We start from the raw sequence: 21,467 nt of genomic DNA on the forward strand, positions 1-21,467 counted from the left end.
TAATCCTATAGTCTGATTTGCCCATTCATTACTGTGGGGAAGCCTCTAAATCCAACTCTGGTCCTAAAATGGTTCTACCTGCTTTTGGGTAGGCCCTTCCAGTCAAGGGCTTAGTTCAACATCATTCTACAACGTTGTGGGACAATATTTCCTTTAACAGGTGGCTTTCCCCCCATTCACTTGTCCATGTTTAAAAAAATTTTTTTTTAAATATTTATTTTTGAGAGAGAGAGAGAGAGACAGAGACAGAGTGTGAGCGCGGGAGGGGCAGAGAGAGAGGGAGACACAGAATCTGAAGCAAGCTCCAGGCTCTGAACTGTCAGCACAGAGCACGATGCGGGGCTCGAACTCACGAACCACAAGATCATGACCTGAGCCGATGTCAGACCCTTAACTGAGCCACCCAGGCGCCCCTCATTTGTTCTGTCCATGTTTAAAGATTTCTGCATCCAACACCCAAAGTTTAATCAGGAAATATACAAGAAATACTGAGCAAATTCATGAAATAGAATTCAATACACCAGTCAAAATGGAAGAAACCAGTTATATGTGACAACATGGACAACTCTCACAAACATTTCAACAGAAGGAACCAGGCACAAAGTGTATATACTATGAGGACATTTATAGAAAGTTAAAACTATAGGCCAAAGCAAACCATGATGTAATTCATGAAGATATTACACTGGAGAAGCACAAGCCTGGCCAGATCTCCTCGGTAGGCAGTGGATACTGGAGATCTTGATCTCAGTAGGTGGTAGATGCAGGAGAGTATTACTCTGTGCAAACTCTTACACTAATGACTTGTGCACTTTTCTGTATTTTATACTCCAATAAAATCTTTTTTTCCCCCTTGGTTTATGTGTCATTAAAAAAAATTCCACATCTCTTACCAATATTCAATCTTGTACATTACAAATGATTTTGTAAAACTCTTTATTATGTACTGATAGACCTCAAGGGTTAGTTTAAAAAAAAAAAAGTTTGAAGGAAAAAAATACCAACACGTGGGGCATTCTAAACAGAATCTCTACCTAAGGATTGCATTTCAGGATATTCGAATGGAACCAAAGATCGCCTTGACAAGGTCTACTATGCCAAAGAACCCTCTTCCAGGGAAAGGTTTCAATCTGGCTAGTGTTTAGGAGGCTTGTTTGCTCTCCCGTAATCCCCTTTCCTTACTGCACAGGGGTCTCCAAGCCATCCTCTGAAAAACTCTGGCTTCATGATCAAGGCCCTGTCCACGAAGTCTCATTTCCAAGTGCACAAATAAAAATGCAAGTGAGACAGAAACATTTTTTTTAAAAAAAGTTAGTTTCCCACCATCTAATGCAACTCAGCTCTCCAGGGGGTTAACAGTGATTAGAAAAAGAAAGGAAAGGAATGAAAACACCACGGAGAGAGAATCACTGAGAAGACAAAGGCAGCCAGAACTATCTTATTTATTATAAAGATACACCATGAAGAACAGACCTGACTGTATATTGAAGCCTGGAATGGTACATGCCAAAATGTACAGTACTATACATAAAAGTGCATTGTCACAACAGATTAACAAAACATTTCTTTTCTTCCAGAACTGTAAAAGCATCCCCCCAAATTTCCGCCTCAGAGCCAAGGAACTGTAACGGAGGCAGCACAGATCACAGGTGACATGTGGGCTGCAGCAGCTAGAGAGACAGCGGGAGGGAGGACACAGGGACACTGCGGACGGGAAAGGCACAGTCACGGCTACCAGCAAAACGAGACAGTCTGATGATGGACAAGGATGCAAGACGGACGATACTGAGCACTGAGGTACAGGACGGGACACAGAGAAGCAGGGAGAGCGTGGAGGAAGTTTCCGCTCAGATAGGTAGTAGGAATTGGGGCAGGGGGGCCGGGAGCAGGAGTGGAAGGGTGGACGGGGCGCTTGACGGGGCAGTAGGAATTGGGGCAGGGGGGCCAGACGTAAGAGTGGAGGGGTGGATGGGGTGACAGTAAAGAGCAAGGCTAAAACTCCTCTAAAATAGAAAGGCACTTTCACATGTACATACTACAGATGTACATTGACACGATTAGTAACAGTCACAAGCAGGAAGCTACCAGTACTGCAATTGATCAAACCGACAGGAAAGGACAATACTGATTTAATTATGTGGGCAGGAGTTACCCTTAATTCCGTAGGTAAATTTTAGCAGTCTCTCCTGTTACACAGCCACTTACTATACTTTAAACATCTATAATAACCATCACACTACACACTGAACTTGGATGAATGCTCTAAAGGGGGCATTCACAAATGCACGGTTTATATATTTTCTTTACTAAACAGTTTCTAAGATAAGCATTATGGAACCCAGTACAATTATTTAAACATACAAAAGTCCCTATGTAATTTAAAGATACAGGTACCCATCTCGATTATACCACATAGACTATTTTTTTTAAAGAAAGTATACTAGGGTAAGTGAAATCTCAATTTCCAGTTTGTTTTACTGATCTGAATAAAGGGGTGCCAAAGTCACCCTGCACCAAGCCTGACACCTCAGCCCAGCTGGAGGTTTGGTTTTCAGCTCAGGGGACTGTCTGGAGTAGGGAGCTCTATTGTACACACGGATGAGCCTTTGCATCTAAGTTGCTCCGGGACTGTGGCCTCAGCGATGGGCAACTCAGAGCAAGGCTCATCTGAGTGCTTATCCCGCTTTTACGGTGTCTCACTACTGTGGTCAGGACGAGAATGAATGCGATCCCAAATCTGAAGTCTTCTAAATCCTCAATAGACCTATGGGCTCTTTACTTTTTTTTTTTTAAGTTTTTAAATTCCAGTTGCTTAACATACAGTGTGGGCTTTTTGAATTTTAGAGGCTGTACTTATCACATTAAAGTTTCTTCATTTTGTAGACCTCGTGTCATTCCCAAATGCTGGGGAGACCACAATCCTTCCCACTCTTACCTTTTCCTTAAATTATAAGCCCTTTTTGGGAATGGCAAGAGTACAAAGAAAACTCGGTTAATACAATGTGACCCGTTTGCTCTACATCCGCTGAGAGCTATTCATGCTTCCTGCAGTAGATTAAGTGGGAGCCTGCTCTAAATTATTCTATGCATGGCTCAAGGGGCACCAAAGTCAGATCATGTTGTGTGAAAACGTGCAAAATGGTTGACCGATAGCGTTGACCCTGAACATGAATACAGAGCTCTGCAAAGGGCCACTGGACTGGTTCAAATAATTTACAGAACACGCATCAGAAAATGTGTATGGAGTACCTTTTCTCTCTCTTATCAATCAGTCCTTTCCCAATACCCCTGACCCAAACCAAAAGGTCAACTTGTAAGCCTACTTAGTGAGTTCTATGGATGGGACATGAACAGAGTTATATCAGCTGTGAATATATATTCTTGCGTAAGTGGAGTCTGATCATCTTTGTAGAACCATCGTCTGCCCATCATCAAAATGACCCCCTTGCCAAACTGTGCACGAAGAACAATATGATCCTTGAAACCGGGGGCATAACATCTCAAGGATTCTTCCTTTCCTCCCCACCCTTTGCATGCTTCCTCCTCCCCACTAGATGTGTGGCTGTAGAGAAGGCCATGCACTAGGCGAATGCACCAGAAGCTTTTAATGAGCTTTCAGGGTGTTATTTTGGATCCTCTGTGAAGTGGCCACCTTGTCTTCTCCCTGGAATCTGAAGACTTTTACCAAAACAAAGAAAGAATAGGTGAATCCTTATTCCCTGTGAGGTCATGTCCTTCTATGGGAATTGGAACAAATAAAAAAGACTGGAAAAAAAAAAAAAGAAAGACCTCAAGGTGTCACAGGGGTATAGGGAGAAGAGAGAGAGATGGGTAAGGCAGTGATGGGGGAGCATTAGAAATTTCCTGCAAGAAGGCACAGCCTCTGAGGCTCTGAGGCCCCAGAGCAGCCACCTAAGGGAGCAGAATCCTAATGTGGTGGTTGGAAAGGCAACCCTCATTTCATCAGCGGTGTAAACACTGAAGAGGGGAGAGTCTGGGCAGGACTGCCAGGGAGAAATCTGAAGACATGAACTTGTAGGAGTAAGATCTAAGTTAAAACTTGTAGAAGACACCCCTCTGCCCTTTTGAAACCCTCTGTTTACATCTTACTCTTGCACCATCGATGGAAAAACCGTTTTTAACAATCCTTTTCATTTCAATTTCTAAAAGATTTAAAGTCTCCTCCTCCGTTACTTCCGCCTTTATTCTCGGCTTCTGCTTCCCCATCGAGCAGCAGAGAACTAGAAACCCAAGTGGACTCTGGAAAGAACTGGGAGGTTATTCAGCAAGGTTTCAATTTCCTAGGAATTTGGGAAGATTGTTTAAAAGGGTGAGTGCTACTCAGAGCTGAATCCTGGCTGAGTCTCCATGGTGTCTAAAGTTGATGAAGGGCCACTAAAGCTCAAGGGAAATGGCAGGGGGGTAGAGAAGATGCTGGACTGGGCATCGTTTTCACAATGGGCAAAGTGGATGCTTCAGAAACCTCAAAGATTTAAAAGCTTGCCATACCTGGATACTTGGAAAAAAAATCTCGATTCAATCCATCTGTGAAATTAGGCCACTGGCTGGCAATCAGAAGTGTGACTTTGAAAGGTAACCGTATGTCATTAATTTAATCTCTCTCTGCGTTACAATGATTAGACTGGCAAACTGAGGGAGAGATCCCAGGAATGATCTTGATTTTTTAGTACAGATCCTCATTCTTTCCTGCCTGAGGCATTCACCAGCGGGCTAACAGATTCAAGTCCATACTGTGCAACTCTTAGGTGGGCAGGCAAATGGCTTCCAGTTTGAAACCAAAGCTAGAAGGAAATCAATGGTGGTCGAAAGGGGTTAGTTCTGGGCCACCCATTTATCTAAAAAAAAAAAAATTCTCTTTATCATTAAGTTCAAGGTCAGAGCAGAAAACATGCTCATAGGTTTACACACGATATAAGCTGCTGCTGGCAGGAGTGGTGATTTGTACCTTAGTAAAAACAACTGAATTCAAAGCAACCTTTTTAAGACAGTGGGAAAACACAGAGAAAATGGTTTCTGTGCCAGGATGTCACAGAAAGAGGGTACCTTACGGAGCTCACCTGACTATCTGGGTTATGTTGAGACCACCTGAAAAGAAAAGAAAAAAGTCATGGTTCCAGGGTGCAAAATTGGAAGGAACTCCTCCTGGAACCATGTGACCCCCCCCCCCCCGCCCCCCCACCTTGGCCAGCATGGCTCTTACTCCAGTACCACAGCCAGTTCTTGGTTGGCTCAAAGAGGCCAATGGGAGAGGAGAGCTGGGGAGTCACCTTAGGATCATCAAGCCTCTGTATCGGGTTTAAAGGAACCGAGGTCATTTAGTCGGGAGAGAAGGCTGAGCGAACCAAGGACTTGTGTGCTGCCCGTGTTCTCCATTTCCACAGGAGAACACAGGGGTTTAGGGGAGCTGGAAGTATTTTCTAGGCAGTTTGTAACAGACCTCTGAAGGAACTTGTGGAGGAGTGTAACCAGGAAGTCTTTACAATTAGACTGTTCTAGTCCTTTGTGAATGCAGGGGACGGACCTGGAAGTCTTCGGGGGCCTGACCAGGCTTGAGGAAGGAGTCACAGCGATAGCTCTGGAGGATTAGCTTTCCCCTTTTCTAGGTTCCGTTCAAGAAGTAACTGCAGAGGGTCCGACCCCTTCCTCTGAGCTTTTAATCTGGACCCAGGAAAGTGACTCGTATGAAAGAGGCAACCATGCAACTCATTCAGGCAGTGGGCTGAGAGTCCCACTGGGCACATCCCACCGTGACAACTGCAAGCCTGGGCACGAGTGGGACCTTGTCCCACTGCACGGACTCAGAGGTACTCGCTGTCAGCTACCCAACAATGCCGTTACCACTTTCCAGCCATTCCCCCCAAGCGCCACAGACCAACACTGGTTATACTCCACGGCCTGGGACTCAGACGCTTGTGCCTTTGGATCCAGACATTTCCGACTCACCCAGGCTACACTAAACCTGAAGCGCCGAACGACGCGGAGAGCAGAGTGGTGTGGCCTTCGTGACAAATGGTGCAGCATTGGATTTTCAAGTAAATCTAAGTGTTTCTATTGTCTTTAAAATGACATATGTCCAGTTACTAAGAAAAAAGGAAGAAAATTACAAAATACAAATGCCCGTGTTAATTTAGCTAGTCTCCGACATTACATTCAAGAACATAGAAAAGCCAAAAATCTCCAGTTATAAGCACAAAACTAAGGAAAGTTAAAGATCACTGACTTTTGTCAATGATCCGTTTTTTGTTTTGTTTTGTTTCTTAAATCACCGCCCCATAGGGCCTTGCTCATCTGGAGTTTACATCGTGCAAGACTTGTCTGTTGGACCTTGGGAAGGTGGGGCCGGTCCCACGGTAGGGTTTGTTTTTGGAAGGACGGCAGGTTTTGGCCGAAGGGCTGGGGGCTTTAGCTGCACACCCATCCTGGGTGCCACCATAGGCTTGAAAGTACTCATTGTGTCGCTGGAGGAGCTCGTGCTGCGTCGGATCTGAGGCTCGGAGCTCCTGAAGGCAACGTTGTGCAAAGGGCTGAGAGACTCTGTGGACGTGGCGGGGGTGGGCGCGTTCTTCACTTGTTCCAAGGTGTCCAGCACCACATCGGGGGCGTGCTTTGCGGTACTCTGTCTCTCCAGTTCTCGGAGTTCGTTCAAAGCAGTGTTCATCGTCTCTTCAATATCCTGTTGACAAATCACCAGAGAGGCAGAACAGACTGATAAATTCGTACTAATGTATAGAAGCACACACACTTCAGCTCAAAGCAGACAGGCCAGCAAAAGCAATCGTGTGTTAAGTTCACAGTCTGTGGAATGTATGCGCATGATGATGGCATCTCACACGACTGTTTAGGCTCTGCATGTTCAGGAGACCAAGATGCCAGGGTGCCTGCAGCCGTATATCAGACATCTGCCGTTCTAAGGTGCTAGGTAGCCTTCTGGTGATTTCCACCTTACGTGCTGATTATACAGAATTCTATTCCAGCTTATGGCAAAAGACAGCTTCAATTTAGACACTGCTACAGTTTCTCAAATAAATGGGAATGGGATTGAAAAGCAGGCTTCTTTCATTGATTTAACAAATAATTTTGGGCACTTACTATGTACTTGGCTAATTCCTAGCAGTTCTTCAAAATTCAGTTTAGGCTTTCCCCTGATGCTCCTGTCCGATGGTCTCACTGGAAGAGGTCCTGCCCTGCAGGAGGGCATTGTTGTGATATGGTGTGTGTGTGTGTGTGTGTGTGTTTAAATGTCACAATAAAGGGGTGGCATTATTGGCACTTGGTGGGCAGAGGTCGTGTATACTAGATATCTTGCAGTGTCCTGGATAGTTTATATGCAATGAATTATCCCGCATCTTGTTTGCCATTTTTTTTGGTTTTTGTTTTTTTTAAATTTGAAAGAGAGAGGATGAGCAGGGGAGAGGGGCGGGGCGAGAGAGAGAGAATCCTAAGAAGGCTCCACGATCAGCACGGAGCCTGACGCAGGGCTCGATCCCACAACCCTGGGATCGTGACCTGAGCTGAAATCAACAGTTGGACACTCAATCAACTGGGCCACCCAGGCACCCCTTCTTCAACTTTTGAATGTCCTTCAGACATTCATGTAGGTGAAAATTCTGTTTATGATAACCTGAGCCCAGGCCCCGTCTCTTACATCAATATGCATTTTTTAAATGTTTATTTATTTATTTTGAGGCGGAGAGAAGGAGTGCAAGCTAGGGAGACAGAGAGAATCCCAAGCAGGCTCCACGTTGTTAGTACAGAGCCCAATGCGGGGCTCGATCCCATGACCTGTGAGATCATGACCTGAGCCAAAATCAAGAGTTGGATGTTAACCTCCTGAGCCTCCCAGGTGCCCTGATCAAAACACATTTTTAATTGTTGTATTTATATGAGATTTACATGGATTATATATGTAGATGAAAGCACCTTACTACGTCCATTGTTTTCCAGTGTAGTCAAGCATTAACTGAAATACATTTAATTGTTTTAATATCTATTTCCTTGTTTTTTTTATATTATATTTAGAGCTTCATATGTTTTTTTCAAATCAGGTATATCATCTATCAATGTATTTCAGGTGGTAAAGAGGGAATTACAAAATATATGTTTCAAAAAAAGTAGACTGTGCTCCACTGATGGATGAATAGAGAAGCAAAATGTGGTATATACGTCAATGGAATATCATTCAGCCTTAAAGAAGAAGGACATCTTGCCACACGGTACGATACAGATAACGCTTGAGGACGTTATGTTAAGTGAAATAAGAGGCCAGTCACAAAAAGACAAATACTGCCTGATTCATTTATATGAGGTAGTCCCCCACTCATAGAAGCAGAAAGTGGAATGGCAGTGGCCAGAGGTTGAGGGGGAGGGGAGAGAGGAGAGTTGTTCTTCAGTGGGTATAGGTTTTCAGGTTTCCAAGATGAAAAAGTTCTGGAGATCTGTTTCATAAAATGTGAATATAGTTTACTGAACTCTAGAGTTAGAAATGGTTAAGATGGACAATTTTACATCATGTGATTTTTCGTATACGCAAACCCCAAAGGCGGAGTGTTGTGTGACACAGACGGGGTGAAGAACCACTGCCCTAGCCTGACTGACATGTCTATTCTCTACTCTCCCAGGGCTTTTTTTTGTTTGCTTAATTTTTTAATGTTTACTTATTTTTGAGAGAGAGAGAGAGAGAGAGAGAGAGAGAGAGAAACTGAAGCAGGCTCCAGGCTCTGAGTTGTCAGCACAGAGCCCAATGCGGGGCTCAAACTCACGAACCGAGAGATCAGTTGGACACTCAACCGACTGAGTCACCCAGGCGCCCCTCCCAGGGCTTCTTTCGCTCACCTGGAGCATAACCCTTATGGCGCTGCGTAATGGTAATTGATTTCCATACCCATCTCCCTCACAGGCTTGTCAGCACCTTTGGAAAGCAGCTGGCTATTGATTTAACGTTGCTTCATAAAGCCTAGCACAGGACCTGGTGCACAGTAAGTGCTCAATAAAGGTTTGCTTAACGAATAAACCAAGATACAGTGACCACATATGGATATTGTCGTTTTAAAACAAGCCCCATCAGGGACTGCACTGATTTGTTTAATAAGAGAATCTGCATGTTTTTGGTATGAACGCCATGATGGCGGGCTTACTTGTTCTCATGGGAAAATCTGAAGCTGAGATGGAAAGAGAAATAAAGGACACAGCTGGAGGCCATTTTGTGAGGATGACATCACTTTCCAAGTGATTGTTTTCATATGTGATTTCTATTTGATGCTAAACATATGGATTTTTTTTTTTTTTTTACACAAGTATTTGCCCCAGAGAGATCGCAGAGAGCCTGGTTTATCTGTTGAGTTCTGTTTTGATGATTTACAATAAAAGGATTTCTTGGTTCTAGAAGCAAAAGGGTTAAATAGATGTTGTTATGCCTTCCCACCCCCAAGCTCCTAACTCCCTACATCCTGTTTCACCTGCTTATTATAAGCAGTGAAGTTACAGATTTCTCAAATCGTTAAACTCAGCTGTAATCAAATATCGCTGGTTCTGTATAGATCTCAACGGGCCCTGTATGGTACTTCAAACAGAGGAAAACCAAAAGGTCAAGTCTTTTTGATTTTTACCGAGAAACTGTTGTAGATTTAAAATTGGTTTAATTTTTAAAAAACACATCAAACCCCTCACAATCTAATTTACATCCAAAATTTTCTTTAGTTAGGACAGTGAAAATAGCTTGGAAATTTGTCACATCAGTGCAGGTCTCCTTGGATACTCTTTATTAAAAATAATTCATTTTAAATACTTCCCCATGTTTGTTTCATTTTTTTCTCATTCACTCTCTTTTTTGATTAATTTAGTTTGCCTTTAAGCTTCAGATAGATAGAAGATGCTTTAGATTAAAATGGCAAACCCTGAATCTATTCACCTTTTTTGTCATTGGTGTTAACCATATTTTCTGATGGCCTATGCTGGGGGAAAAAAAACGCTAGAGGAAAAATGGCAGAATGATGGAAAAGCCATTAATTTTGTTTCACCCTCACTCTGTCAATTCTAATCATTAAAAAAAACTACAAAGTCCTCTGTACTAACTGTTGAGAAGTAAACAAAGACATAGGATTCAGACTTGATGTTCTTCAAACAGCTAACCATTATTTCTCCATTTATTTATTGACTAATCCATTGTTTGTCTTAAGTTGAAAGGGTCATATTTATCATACACTAACATTTATTTATTTCTGGGCTCTCCATTCTTTCTATCAATTTGTCTATTTTATTATCTTTGGCACGCATTCAGGATCCAGTAGGGCCGGTCCTTCTTCATTATTATTCTTTTCCAGACTTTTCTAACTACTTAGCAATGATGTGTTTAAATGCCATGGGTCCTACATTTCTGCCATGTTTCTATTTAAATCAGTATGAACCTGATCACTTGGGTCCTTCCAGTAACAAATGGTTCTTCTAAAGAGACCCTTAGTCCAGGCTTTAAAGAAGGAGCTCATTTCTTTTGTTTTCTTTAGCTGGTTCTGTACAAAACAACATGGCTACAAAAAGGAAATCCTGCATACCTCCTTCATCATACTCCAGGTACACAGCATGCACCATTCCATTAAATGCATCCTACCTGAGCGATCGTCTCTGGGTCCAATGGCTTATGGTCATTGAAGCCTGTGTATTGCCCTGATGATGTGGACCTTCTAATAGGAGGGCTGTCGATCTTCTTGAGGGAGTCGTGTCGGCTGATATTGGTCAAGCTCCCATGGCCGGGCCGGCGTCTCCTCTCAGGACTGTCATTGTTGAGGCCACGGTTCTGCAGCAGGCCCCGGGGGTGACTGCCCAAGTTTGGGGACCCCAGGTCAACGGAGGAGTTGGAAAGAGGATGTGGGGGGTGGAGGGGACAATGGCCATCACTGGTCCTGCCAGGACGCCTGACTGGAGGGGGTGGCTCTCCTCTTTTTCTCTGTCTAGACATACACAAAAAGAGAGAGAAAATAGGAGAGCTTATCACACTGGGTAATACCACAAAGCTGCGGGTCCTGTGGCTGCTCAAAGTCCTTGGAAAAGTGGAGGTTCAGCAGCTTGATGATCAGATTCCACCTACCTGGCTAAATAGCCGTCCGGGTGACGGTCTGTTGGGGAGTTCATGTCCTTGGATGAAGACTTGTCTTCAGTGACTGGCCCACTGCTGGCCTCACTGTCAGCTTTTTGGCTCAGAGTGTCTGAAAACGTATCATCCCTGAAACAATGAGAAGCAAGAGTGAGGGTCTTTTGCTAGATGAATGGGAACAAAAAAATAAGTGATGGCATTTACGTATTATAAGTCTTTCTTACCAACACGACTTTTTCATTATAAAAATAATACAGTTTCATTGGTAAACTGGAAGATTCAGATATACAAAAGAGAGCAGTATCACAATCACCCATAATAGGATGCAACAACCAGACACAACTACTGCTAGAACTTTAGAAAATATCCTTCTATACTTTTTATCTATGCCTGGGTACATATCTATGATGTCTGCATATATATGTATGGTATTTATACTATAGTTACTTATATGTTTATGTGGCTTAGATATATATCACTGCATGTATGTATAAAATGCACATAATATTTCTTGGATTCTGAGACACATTTTAACATCTCTAAAATTAGGTTGAATGATTTAATCATAATATGCATTTCATGTGGTATATTTCTCTTTCCCTTGAAAAACTGCTCTTAAATTGCTGTACTAGGAAATATATTCACAAAATAGGAATTATATTGTACGTACAATTTTGCAACCTGTTTCTTTTACTTAATAGGTTATAAGCATCTTCTCATCTCTTTAAATATTTTTAAATTATAGCAATATTAAGGGGTGCCTGGGTGGCTCAGGTGGTTAAGCATCTGACTCTGGATTTTAGTTCAGGTCATGATCTCATGGTTTGTGAGTTCAAGCCTTGCACTACTGGGCTCTGTGCAGAGCCTGCTTGGCTCTCTCTCCCTCTCTTTCTGTCCCCCACCCCCAAAATAAATAAATAAACCTCCCAAAAAATTATAGCAGGGGTGCAGCGGTGGCTCAGTTGGTCAGCTCAGGTCATGATCTCATGGTTCCCAAGATCAAGCCCCATGTCAGGCTCTGTGCTGACAGCCTGAAGCCCGCTTGGGATTCTCTCCCTCTCTCTCTGCCTCTCCTCAGCTTGCACTCTTTCTCTTTCCTCTTTCAAAATAAATAAATAAACATTAAAAAAATTACAGCAATATTGAAAAAAAAAAAAAAGAAGAAGGCTGGAGATGATTCTCTTTAGACTTTGTTTACATCAGTATCTTCCTTCTGGGGAATCTGAATTGAAACAGTGGTCAGACAGCAAGAGATGATAACCTCTGGTTTTGGAACCAGCAGTGGTTACTACAGCTCTTAAAGCTATTCTCTGCAAGGATTATTCTTCTAAGAGCCTGAAAGTTTCAAAAGGCATCTCTCCCTAGCCTTTGCTCCAAACCTCCTGGTGGTGTTTGCAAAATGAAAACCTGCTGGTCCTGAAGGACCATTAGCAAAGACCCAATAGCAAGGCAAAGAACTGTTCCCAGCTCAGAGGTCTGGGCTCTGCGATCCCTTCTGCTCTGTTCCTGAAAGACCAAGGTCAGTTTAAGGACAGTGGCTGGAATCTTCTGATGGGAGCACTTGGCGGTAGAAGCTGGCACTACTCACATATCCTGAACCACTATGTACTGATGAGGCACGAGCCCATCAATGCCGTTGTGTCTTCCTTCCCACCAGTCCTCAGACGCGCGGTGATACAGCAGCAGGGAGGCGCCCTTCTTGAAGGACAGTTCTCTGGCGGATCGCCCAACGTAGTCAAACTTGGCTATCGCTTCTATTGGCTCACATTCTACAAAGAACACACCGGAAAACAAAGAGGGACCAGAGCTGTTAGAAGAGCATGAAACACTAGGTGAAAGTTCCATATGAGGCCTTGGCAATAAACACGGCCATTTAAATATCCAGACTGAACAAGGTAATGAACAAATCATCAATGCAGGACAAAATAAGGCTGTTAAAAGAGGTACAGAAAAACAGTCTCTTGCTGGGGTCAGTTTTTCAGGCAAAGAAAAATTGAACATTGGACCTTAATTTCCACAGTCTCTTACCAGAGGTATAATGACAGTTTAGTAAGAAATATTTAAAACTTTGCAACATGATATATGAGATCTCTCCTTGGGCTGTAATATCCTCCACAATAGCTCCAATAGTATTTTGACAATGATGGAGTTCCTGCGTAACATGTTAATAACCATGGATAACATGGGAAAGTCAGTATCCCAGAACACGAGGGAGTTTAGGCTTTATTTGCTTATTCAAAGAAAAATGAGGTTTATAAAAATCAGTACATTAAATATTATGTGAGTACATTTAATTTCTTCCTGTACTTTTCTGGCATTATCAAATCTTCCAAACTGCCACCAACAGTAAAATAACTTTGTTTTCTCTAGTATCAGTAACAAATTCTAGTTACCTATGAAAAAAGCACAATTTAGACTGTCCTGTACCCAAATTAAGAGACCAGATTCAACAATTATGTTATCCAGAGATCAAAAAAGTTTTTTTAAAAGTTTATTTATTTATTTTGAGAGAAACAGAGACAGCACAAGTGGGGGAGGGGCAGAGACAGAGGAGACAGAATCCCAAGCAGACTCCATACTATCAACACAGAGCCTGACATGGGGCTCGAACTCACGAAACTGTGAGATCATGACCTGAGCTGAAACCAAGAGACGCTTAACTGACTGAGCCATTCAGGCGCCCCAATTATCCAGAGATCAAAAGATATTCAAGGGAATTATGGTGAGTGAAAAAAAAAAAACCAGTCTCAAAAGGTTATATACTGTATGATGCCACTTATACAGCATGTTTGAAATGACATAATAATCAAGATGCAGAACAGATTAGTGGTTGCCAGAGGTTGGAAAGAAATGGCCACGGCTATAAAAGGGAAGCGCACAGATGAGTGCAGGAAAAACCGGTGAAACGTGAATATGGCTGATGGGTTGTGTCAATGTCAATTTCCTGGCTGTGGTATTATGCTACAGTTATGTAAGATTTTACCATGGAGGGAAGCTGGGAGGAGAGTACGTGGGATCTCTCTGTAATATTTCTCACAACTAGATGTGAACCTACAATGATTTCAAAATTAAAAATTAAAGCTATTGAACTAGAAATGGAATTTCAGTGCTGATCTAATTCTGATCACAACAGTTGAAGGCAATTAAGAGGACAAACTAAACAAAACAACTATAAGAGATGCTTTTCATCATTGAGCTTTTGCAAAAAGCCCTTTGATTCTGGGGCTTATGATCTTTCCTCCCATCTTCTACCATCCCCCGCCCCGTCCTTCATCCCTGCTATCAACAACACATAAGTAAACTTCTAACCAATTATACACAGAAAGGGCCAATACAAGTGCTAAATGTTTAGAGAAATGTATAAGCAATGAGCAATACCTCAATTTACTATAAACCGAGAGTGTATTAGTTTCTAAATAGTCTAGAATACATGCACATGTAATAGATTAAAACCTGTCCATCTGTTAAATATTTTTTCAGGAAATTGTCTTCTATTTTGCTTGGTAATGTACATTCCCATTTAAAACAGTTAATTTTTCCCAAAAGATTCCTAAAGTATCTTTAATATCTTGTATGGAATAACTGCATAAGAAATCCTTGGATAGTCAACTAAGCTTCTTTCTCACTTAATAAATTCAAATCCCGGACTTCAAGCTGTATTCAAAGCTGTAATCATCAAGACAGGATGGTACTGGAACAAGAACAGACACTCAGATCAATGGAACAGAATAGAGAACCCAGAAATGGACCCAAAAACATATGGCCAACTAACCTTTGACAAAGCAGGAAAGAATATCCATTGGAAGAAAGACAGTCTCTTCAGCAAATGGTGCTGGGAAAACTGGACAGCGACACGCAGAAGAATGAACCTGGACCACTTTCTTACACCATACACAAAAATAAACTCAAAGTGGATGAAAGACCTCAATGTAAGACAGGAAGCCATCAAAATCCTTGAGGAGGAAGCAGGCAAAAACCTCTTTGATCTTGGCTGCGCAACTTCTTACTCAACACGTCTCCAGAGGCAAGGGAAACAGAAGCATAAATGAACTACTGGGACCTCATCAAGATAAAACCTTCTGCACAGCGAAGGAAACAATCAGCAAAACTAAAAGGCAACCAACAGAATGGGAGAAGATATTTGCAAATGACATATCAGATAAAGGGTTAGTATCCAAAATCTATAAAGAACTTCTCAAACTCAACACGTAAAAAACAAATAATCCAGTGAAGAAATGGGCAAAAGACATGAATAGACACTTCTCCAAAGAAGACATCCAGATGGCCAACCGACACATGAAAAAATGCTCCACATCACTCATCATCAGGGGAATACAAATCAAAACCACAACGAGATACCACCTCACACCTGTCAGGATGGCTAACATTAACAACTCAGGCAACGACAGATGTTGGCGAGGATGCGGAGAGAGAGGACCTCTTTTGCCTTGTTGGTGGGAATGCAAACTGGTGCAGCCATTGTGGAAAACAATATGGAGGTTCCTCAAAAAACTAAAAATAGAACTACCCTAGGACCCAGCAATTGCACTACTAGGCATTTATCCATGGGATACAGGTGTGCTGTATCCCCACGTGCACCCCCATGTTTATAGCAGCACCATCAACAATAGCCAAAGTGTGGAAAGAGCCCAGATGTCCACTGGCAGATGAATAGATAAAAAAGATATGGTATTTGTATACAATGGAGTATTACTCGGCAATCAAAAAGAATGAAATCTTGCCATTTGCGACTACGTGGATGGAACTGGAGGGTATTATGCTAAGCGAAATTAGTCACAGAAAGACAAATATCTTATGTCTTCACTCCTATGAAGACTTTAAGACACAGAACAGATGAACACAAGGGAAGGGAAGCAAAAATAATATAAAAACAGGGAGGGGGACAAAACATAAGAGACTTAAATATGGAGAACAGAGGGTTACTGGAGGGGTTGTGGGAAGGGGGATGGGTTAAATGGGTAAGGGGCATTAAGGAATCTACTCCTGAAATTACTGTTGCACTATATGCTAACTAACTTGGATGTAAATTAAAAAAATTTAAAAAAAAGAATTTCAAAAAAAAAAAATAAATTCAAATGTTCTCTGGGCCACATAAGGCAAAAGCATAAAAATAAAAAAACACATTAAAAAACTTAGGGTTTACCTTCTATGAAAGAGCCTAGATGAATTTCAGCTATGCATTTAAAATAAAGACAAAAAATTGCTCCATCTTTTTGCTAGTGGTTAATGTTTAAGGGGAATATTTCATATGGCAGAATCACAATGCTATGATTTACATGTAGTATACTTCTCAGCAAAGTAGGTGAAGAATAATTTTAAAACAACAGTTTAAGTCCTTTAACAACTGACTATAACTTTTAGATGGCATGTTAGCATGCTAGTATTCCCTCCTAAAATTATATTATTAAAACAATATGAATAACAGTTTTATTAAATATCTACAAACCTGCTTCATAGAGGAGGGACTATAACTTTATATTTAAAGAGAATGACTGTATAGTTTGTTCTCAAATTGCAGATAAAAAATAAGTCAGAGATGACTGATGCCAATTTTTTTTTAACGCCAGTTCTCCTTTAGGAACAGAAATAAACATGCCCATGGTACAGGGGACATGAATAAACATATCCAGGGAGGAAAGAAGACACGCCCATTTGTTAAAAAGAACTTTATGACATGCAGTTCTCAAATTCCTATGTGAACATGCCCATGTAAAGTTGAATTTCATTTTACTGAAAAAAACAATGGGAAGATACCAGCCCACAAAATAGTGTACAGTTTACGTACTTGTCAGAGGGAAATGAAGAAAGAACCATTAATGTTCTTTAGACATTAATTAGACATTAATTAGACATTTAGTCATACACTGTCAATGCGGGCCAAGGGCTATTTAAGACTATTTAACAGAGACTTATGTATTTTATCCTAATTTCATAATCATGCACTCTAATGCTTGTTATCTCTTTTTATTTCTTGAAACAACTAGCAACAGGATTATCAGACTGTTTATTTAATTCAAATGTGGAGAGATTATGAAAGAATGACCAGATGAATCAGAAGTACACTTTTATTGGTAATTCCGTATCAACTAGTAATTCTGAGCAATTTCATTATTTTGACTCTTTCTACTCCTCAGGGAGTCATTCCAGAGCCAAGTGTCAATCAATAAGCTACTTCTACACATCTCAGTCTACTCACTGCAGAGCAAATCAATCTTAGGGCATGGCAGAGTCACATGGTCCTTTCATAGAGAGTCACATGGTCCTCTAAGATCCTGCAGAGACTCTACAGAATGCTGCTGTTATCAGTAAGAGTGAACACGATAACTTCATTTTCCTGCATGGCTATTATAACTGTGCAATGGGGGGACAATTCAGTACAGCTGATTTTTCTGACTGCCCAGAACTATCAAGTCTTAGATTTCCATTTCTTGTCATTTTACACAAAATGCTAGTACATCACATTTTCTCTTGGGCACCTGCTGTCCCTGGCACTGTCCCTTCTAGATCTGTTACCCACTGCCCTTGTAGGTGCTGGTTTCGTTCTATGACAGCCTCTCTTTCAGAAACAAAAACTATCCTTCTCTAGTGATATCATGACGGACAAAAGAAAATACAATACCCAGGGGATCACAAAGATAATCAATACGCTAGTTAATTTATTTACAGACCTTTACAGGTTGGCTGTGGGCAAGAATATCTATCCAAACTTTGTACGCAATGCTTTCTTTTCCAGCAAAAATCAGGTGAACATGGTTAAAACATTATCGAAAACACAGAGCTCTCAGCAAAGCTTCTCTTTTGTAGTCAAGAGGTAAGAACAACTAACAGATGGCATGGTGGGGAGACTGATGTTTAGGAAGAGAGACGGCTGGGGCTTTGTCTTAGCTTTTCCTGCCACTAGGGAAATACTCTGAAGGAGACAGAGAAGTCATCAGTGAGAAAGGAATAAATCACACGGAGAAAGAAAGAAACTCGAGTAAAAAGAAGGGATGGTGGCAAGGGTAGGGCTCAGAGACTTTCAAAAGCAAGATCACAGAAGTAGAAGCTCTCACTGTGAAGAATTTCTTCTAAATGAAGTTCTGAAAATGTCAGTTCATCCTACTTTTAGAAACAAACTTTTTTTTTTTTTTTTTAAAGCAGAGGGTGGACATGAGACATCCTGATTACCCTCTTGCTGAAATGAATGAAAAATCTTGGGATTAAAAAGAAATCTTTGTAATTGCATTAAGAAGCTACCACCGTAGTAGGGAATACCAAAGACAAAAAACTCAATGAAATGGGAACGCAGTGAGGTAAACAGAACACTAGAAAATGTGAGTCAGAGTTTGCCTTGAGGGCACTTTCCCTGCCGGGTTAACTTAAGCTTTCATTTTGGACAAAACACGAAATCAAGGGTCTACTCAGTTTGGACAATGTAAGCCCCCTCCACAAAAGATCACGCTCGCAGTGTCACCGTGAATTCCTAGTGCTAGAAATCATCCTCCCTTCCTGCCCTCCATACTTCTCCATAGACTGTATACATCACCACTGTCCCCTCCCAGACTTAAAAAAAAGAATCTATCTCAAACCTTGGAACAAATCATCTCCAAGAACCCCAACCACATTCCAGTCCTCAGGCAGGTTTGCAGTTAAAAATCACACAACTTGGGTGGCCTGGAAAACCTGAAGCTAAAAATTCAATATGGTCCCAAGTTGGTTATGCCCCAGGCAGAAGTAAATGAGAAGATTCTCTGGAGGAACACATAAAAATTTACAAAACACTCTGGAAAATAAGACTCAATGAGCAAGAGACAACAAAAACAAATCCAGGAAGAATGCAGATATTAGAATGATCAGAATCACAATTTATAACGATGGAAAGGATTAATATGAGGAAAGAGCGAACAGCTACAAAGAATGATTAAGCAGCAGATAGAAAAGTGAACCAAACAACTTGTAGAAAAAAACAAAAAATATAAATGCAATGGATGGCTTTAAAGCAGATTAGTCACAGCCGAAGAGAAAATAAAAGGATCATGCATATAGCTAAGGAAGTACTAAGAGAAAACTGACAGCTTTATATGTTCATATTAAAAAAAGTCTTGTATGGCCACGGCTGAAGCACCAGCGGCCAAAATGATGTTCAATCTTTTGGTGACTTCTGAATGGAGCAAGAACCACAAAAGGCATTCCAATGCATCTTTCCACATTTGCGGGAAGATTATGTCTTCCCCTCTTTCCACAGAGCTGAGAGAGAAGTACAATGTTTGATCCATGTCCATCGAAAAGGATGATGAAGTTCAGGTTGTAGGAGGACACCACAAAGGCAAATTGGCAAAGTAGCCCAGGTTTACGGGAAGAAATACGTCATCTACGCTGAACAAGTACAGAGGGAGAGGGCGCACGACACAAATGTCCATGTGGGTGTTCACCCGGGCAAGGTGGTTATCACTAGACTCAACCTGGACAAAGACCTTGAACACAAAGCCAAATCTTGCCAAGTAGGAAAGGAAAAGGGCAAATATAAGGAAGAAACTAATGAGAAAATGAAGGCATAAAGTAATCTTATACATGAATTTAAATAAATACTGTTAAAAAAAAAACCTGTTAAAATGAAAAAAAGTGTTGGGGCGCCTGGGTGGCTTGGTCGGTTAAGCGTCCGACTTCGGCTCAGGTCATGATCTCACGGTCGGTGGGTTCAAGCCTCGTGTCGGGCTCTGTGCTGACAGCTCAGAGCCTGGAGCCTGTTTCAGATTCTGTGTCTCCCTCTCTCTCTGCCCCTCCCCTGTTCATGCTCTGTCTCTTTCTGTCTCAAAAATAAATGTTAAAAAAAAATATTTTTTTTAAAAATGAAAAAAAGTGTTGAAAAGTTATGTTAAAGATTAAACTTGTTAGAAAAAGGAAAAAAATGATCTCTAGAGAGAAAAGTATAAACGTGTATTGAGAGACATTCAATATGTTTGTAGACTGGAAGACTGAATATTATAAAAATATCTATTCTCTCCACATTAACATACATAGAATCAGTGCAACTGCAATCAAAACCCAAGAGGTTTTCAATTTTTGTTTAAGAACTTGAAAAACTGAGTCTAAAATTTAAGTGAAGTTGTAAAGATCAAGAATTGCTAAGGAGAACAGTCAAAGGTCTTGATTTGCCAAATATTAAGATTTATTAAAAAGTATCAAAATTAAGAGAGGAGGGATAGACAAGTAGACCAGTGGAAAGGAGAGAGCCCAGAAACAGACTTGTTCAGAGAGGACATGTGATTTGTGCAGAGCTGTGGATAAAGAACAATTAATGTTGGGACAATAGTGCATCCACATGGAGAAAAAGGAACGGACCCCAACCTCACACCATGCCCCCAAAGAAATTCCTGGTAGATTAAAGACCTATGTGTGAAAAACAAAACCTGAAAGGATTTAAAAAAGAATATGGAGGAATTATCTTCATTACCTCTGGGCACAGAAGGATTTCTTAAAGGAGACACAAAGGAAAGCAACCATGAAGGAAAAGATTGGTAACTTCTTTAAAGTCTCCTTGTTTAGCAAAAGATGTAATAATAAGCACATGAAAGACAAATTACAGAGCACAAGATATTTGCAAAACATATACATAATACCAGACCCGATCCAGACCCACAAAGAACTCTTAGAAATAAGAAAAAAACCAAAGCCCAATCAAACTAAGACAAGCAAAAAAAAAAGCCCAGAGAAACTAACAGTGGGCAAATGGGACTTAAATGGGCAAAAGACTTGACAGAAATTTCACAAAAAAAGTGAAGCATGTAAAAGTAAGTATAGCTAGCTATATGAACCGTATTTTTTATTTTTTGTATTCTGACATCCAGGGCCTGGGTGCCGCTCGAGGGACTATCCCTCCCAAGGTTTACCAATTCCTACAGATAGTGTAAATCACTCGCCTGGTGTGCTTTTCAAATACAAACCTGCCAATCCAGAGCCCAACACCCCAACCACCTCCTTGGGGTCACTATCCACCTGTCCTAATCTCCTGCGCCAGGTAATCTCCTGACAAGAGACAACACCTATAACCCAGAGCCCGCTGAAATTATTCAAACTAGCCAATCCGAAACCCGCTTACCTTGCCCCGCCTGTTGCTTCCCGTGGAAACCACAGCAAAGACTCCTGCCTACCTGCTCTTTCTACGGCTGCCTTCTGACCGACCCTGGTACATTTCCCTGTGGCCACGTGAGGCATGATGTACCTTTTCTCTTGGGTACTGTAACAAAGTAGCTTTTCAGTGGTAATCACCTCCTGATCTGTGGCAGTTACTATACATCAAATTTTCTATTAATACTCTATATCGCAAAATAACACCTCCATCAGTAATCAGAGAAATGCA

The 21,467-nt window shown here is 41.4% G+C and overlaps 1 protein-coding gene and 1 pseudogene across 4 annotated transcripts in view; one reads left to right on the forward strand and one right to left on the reverse strand.

Annotated features, from left to right (window-relative positions):
* Positions 1-1,426: 1,426 nt before the first annotated feature.
* Positions 1,427-21,467, reverse strand: part of SRGAP1 (SLIT-ROBO Rho GTPase activating protein 1) — a 284,751-nt gene continuing 264,710 nt past the window's right edge. For 3 of the 4 annotated variants that reach the window (XM_058742151.1, XM_058742150.1, XM_058742152.1), the window contains exons 19-22: positions 12,696-12,876; positions 11,102-11,236; positions 10,625-10,964; positions 1,427-6,694 (exon numbers count right to left, since the gene is read on the reverse strand). In XM_058742151.1, the coding sequence (XP_058598134.1) occupies positions 6,317-6,694; positions 10,625-10,964; positions 11,102-11,236; positions 12,696-12,876 (1,034 nt within the window). In that variant the 3' untranslated portion in view covers positions 1,427-6,316. Of the gene's footprint in view, positions 6,695-10,624; positions 10,965-11,097; positions 11,237-12,695; positions 12,877-21,467 lie in introns of those variants that run through there. The other variant, XM_058742153.1, reaches the window with a different exon arrangement.
* Positions 19,244-19,710, forward strand: LOC131519290 (large ribosomal subunit protein uL24-like; annotated as a pseudogene).

Source organism: Neofelis nebulosa, chromosome 8, assembly GCF_028018385.1.
Source record: "Neofelis nebulosa isolate mNeoNeb1 chromosome 8, mNeoNeb1.pri, whole genome shotgun sequence".
Lineage (NCBI taxonomy): Eukaryota > Metazoa > Chordata > Mammalia > Carnivora > Felidae > Neofelis > Neofelis nebulosa.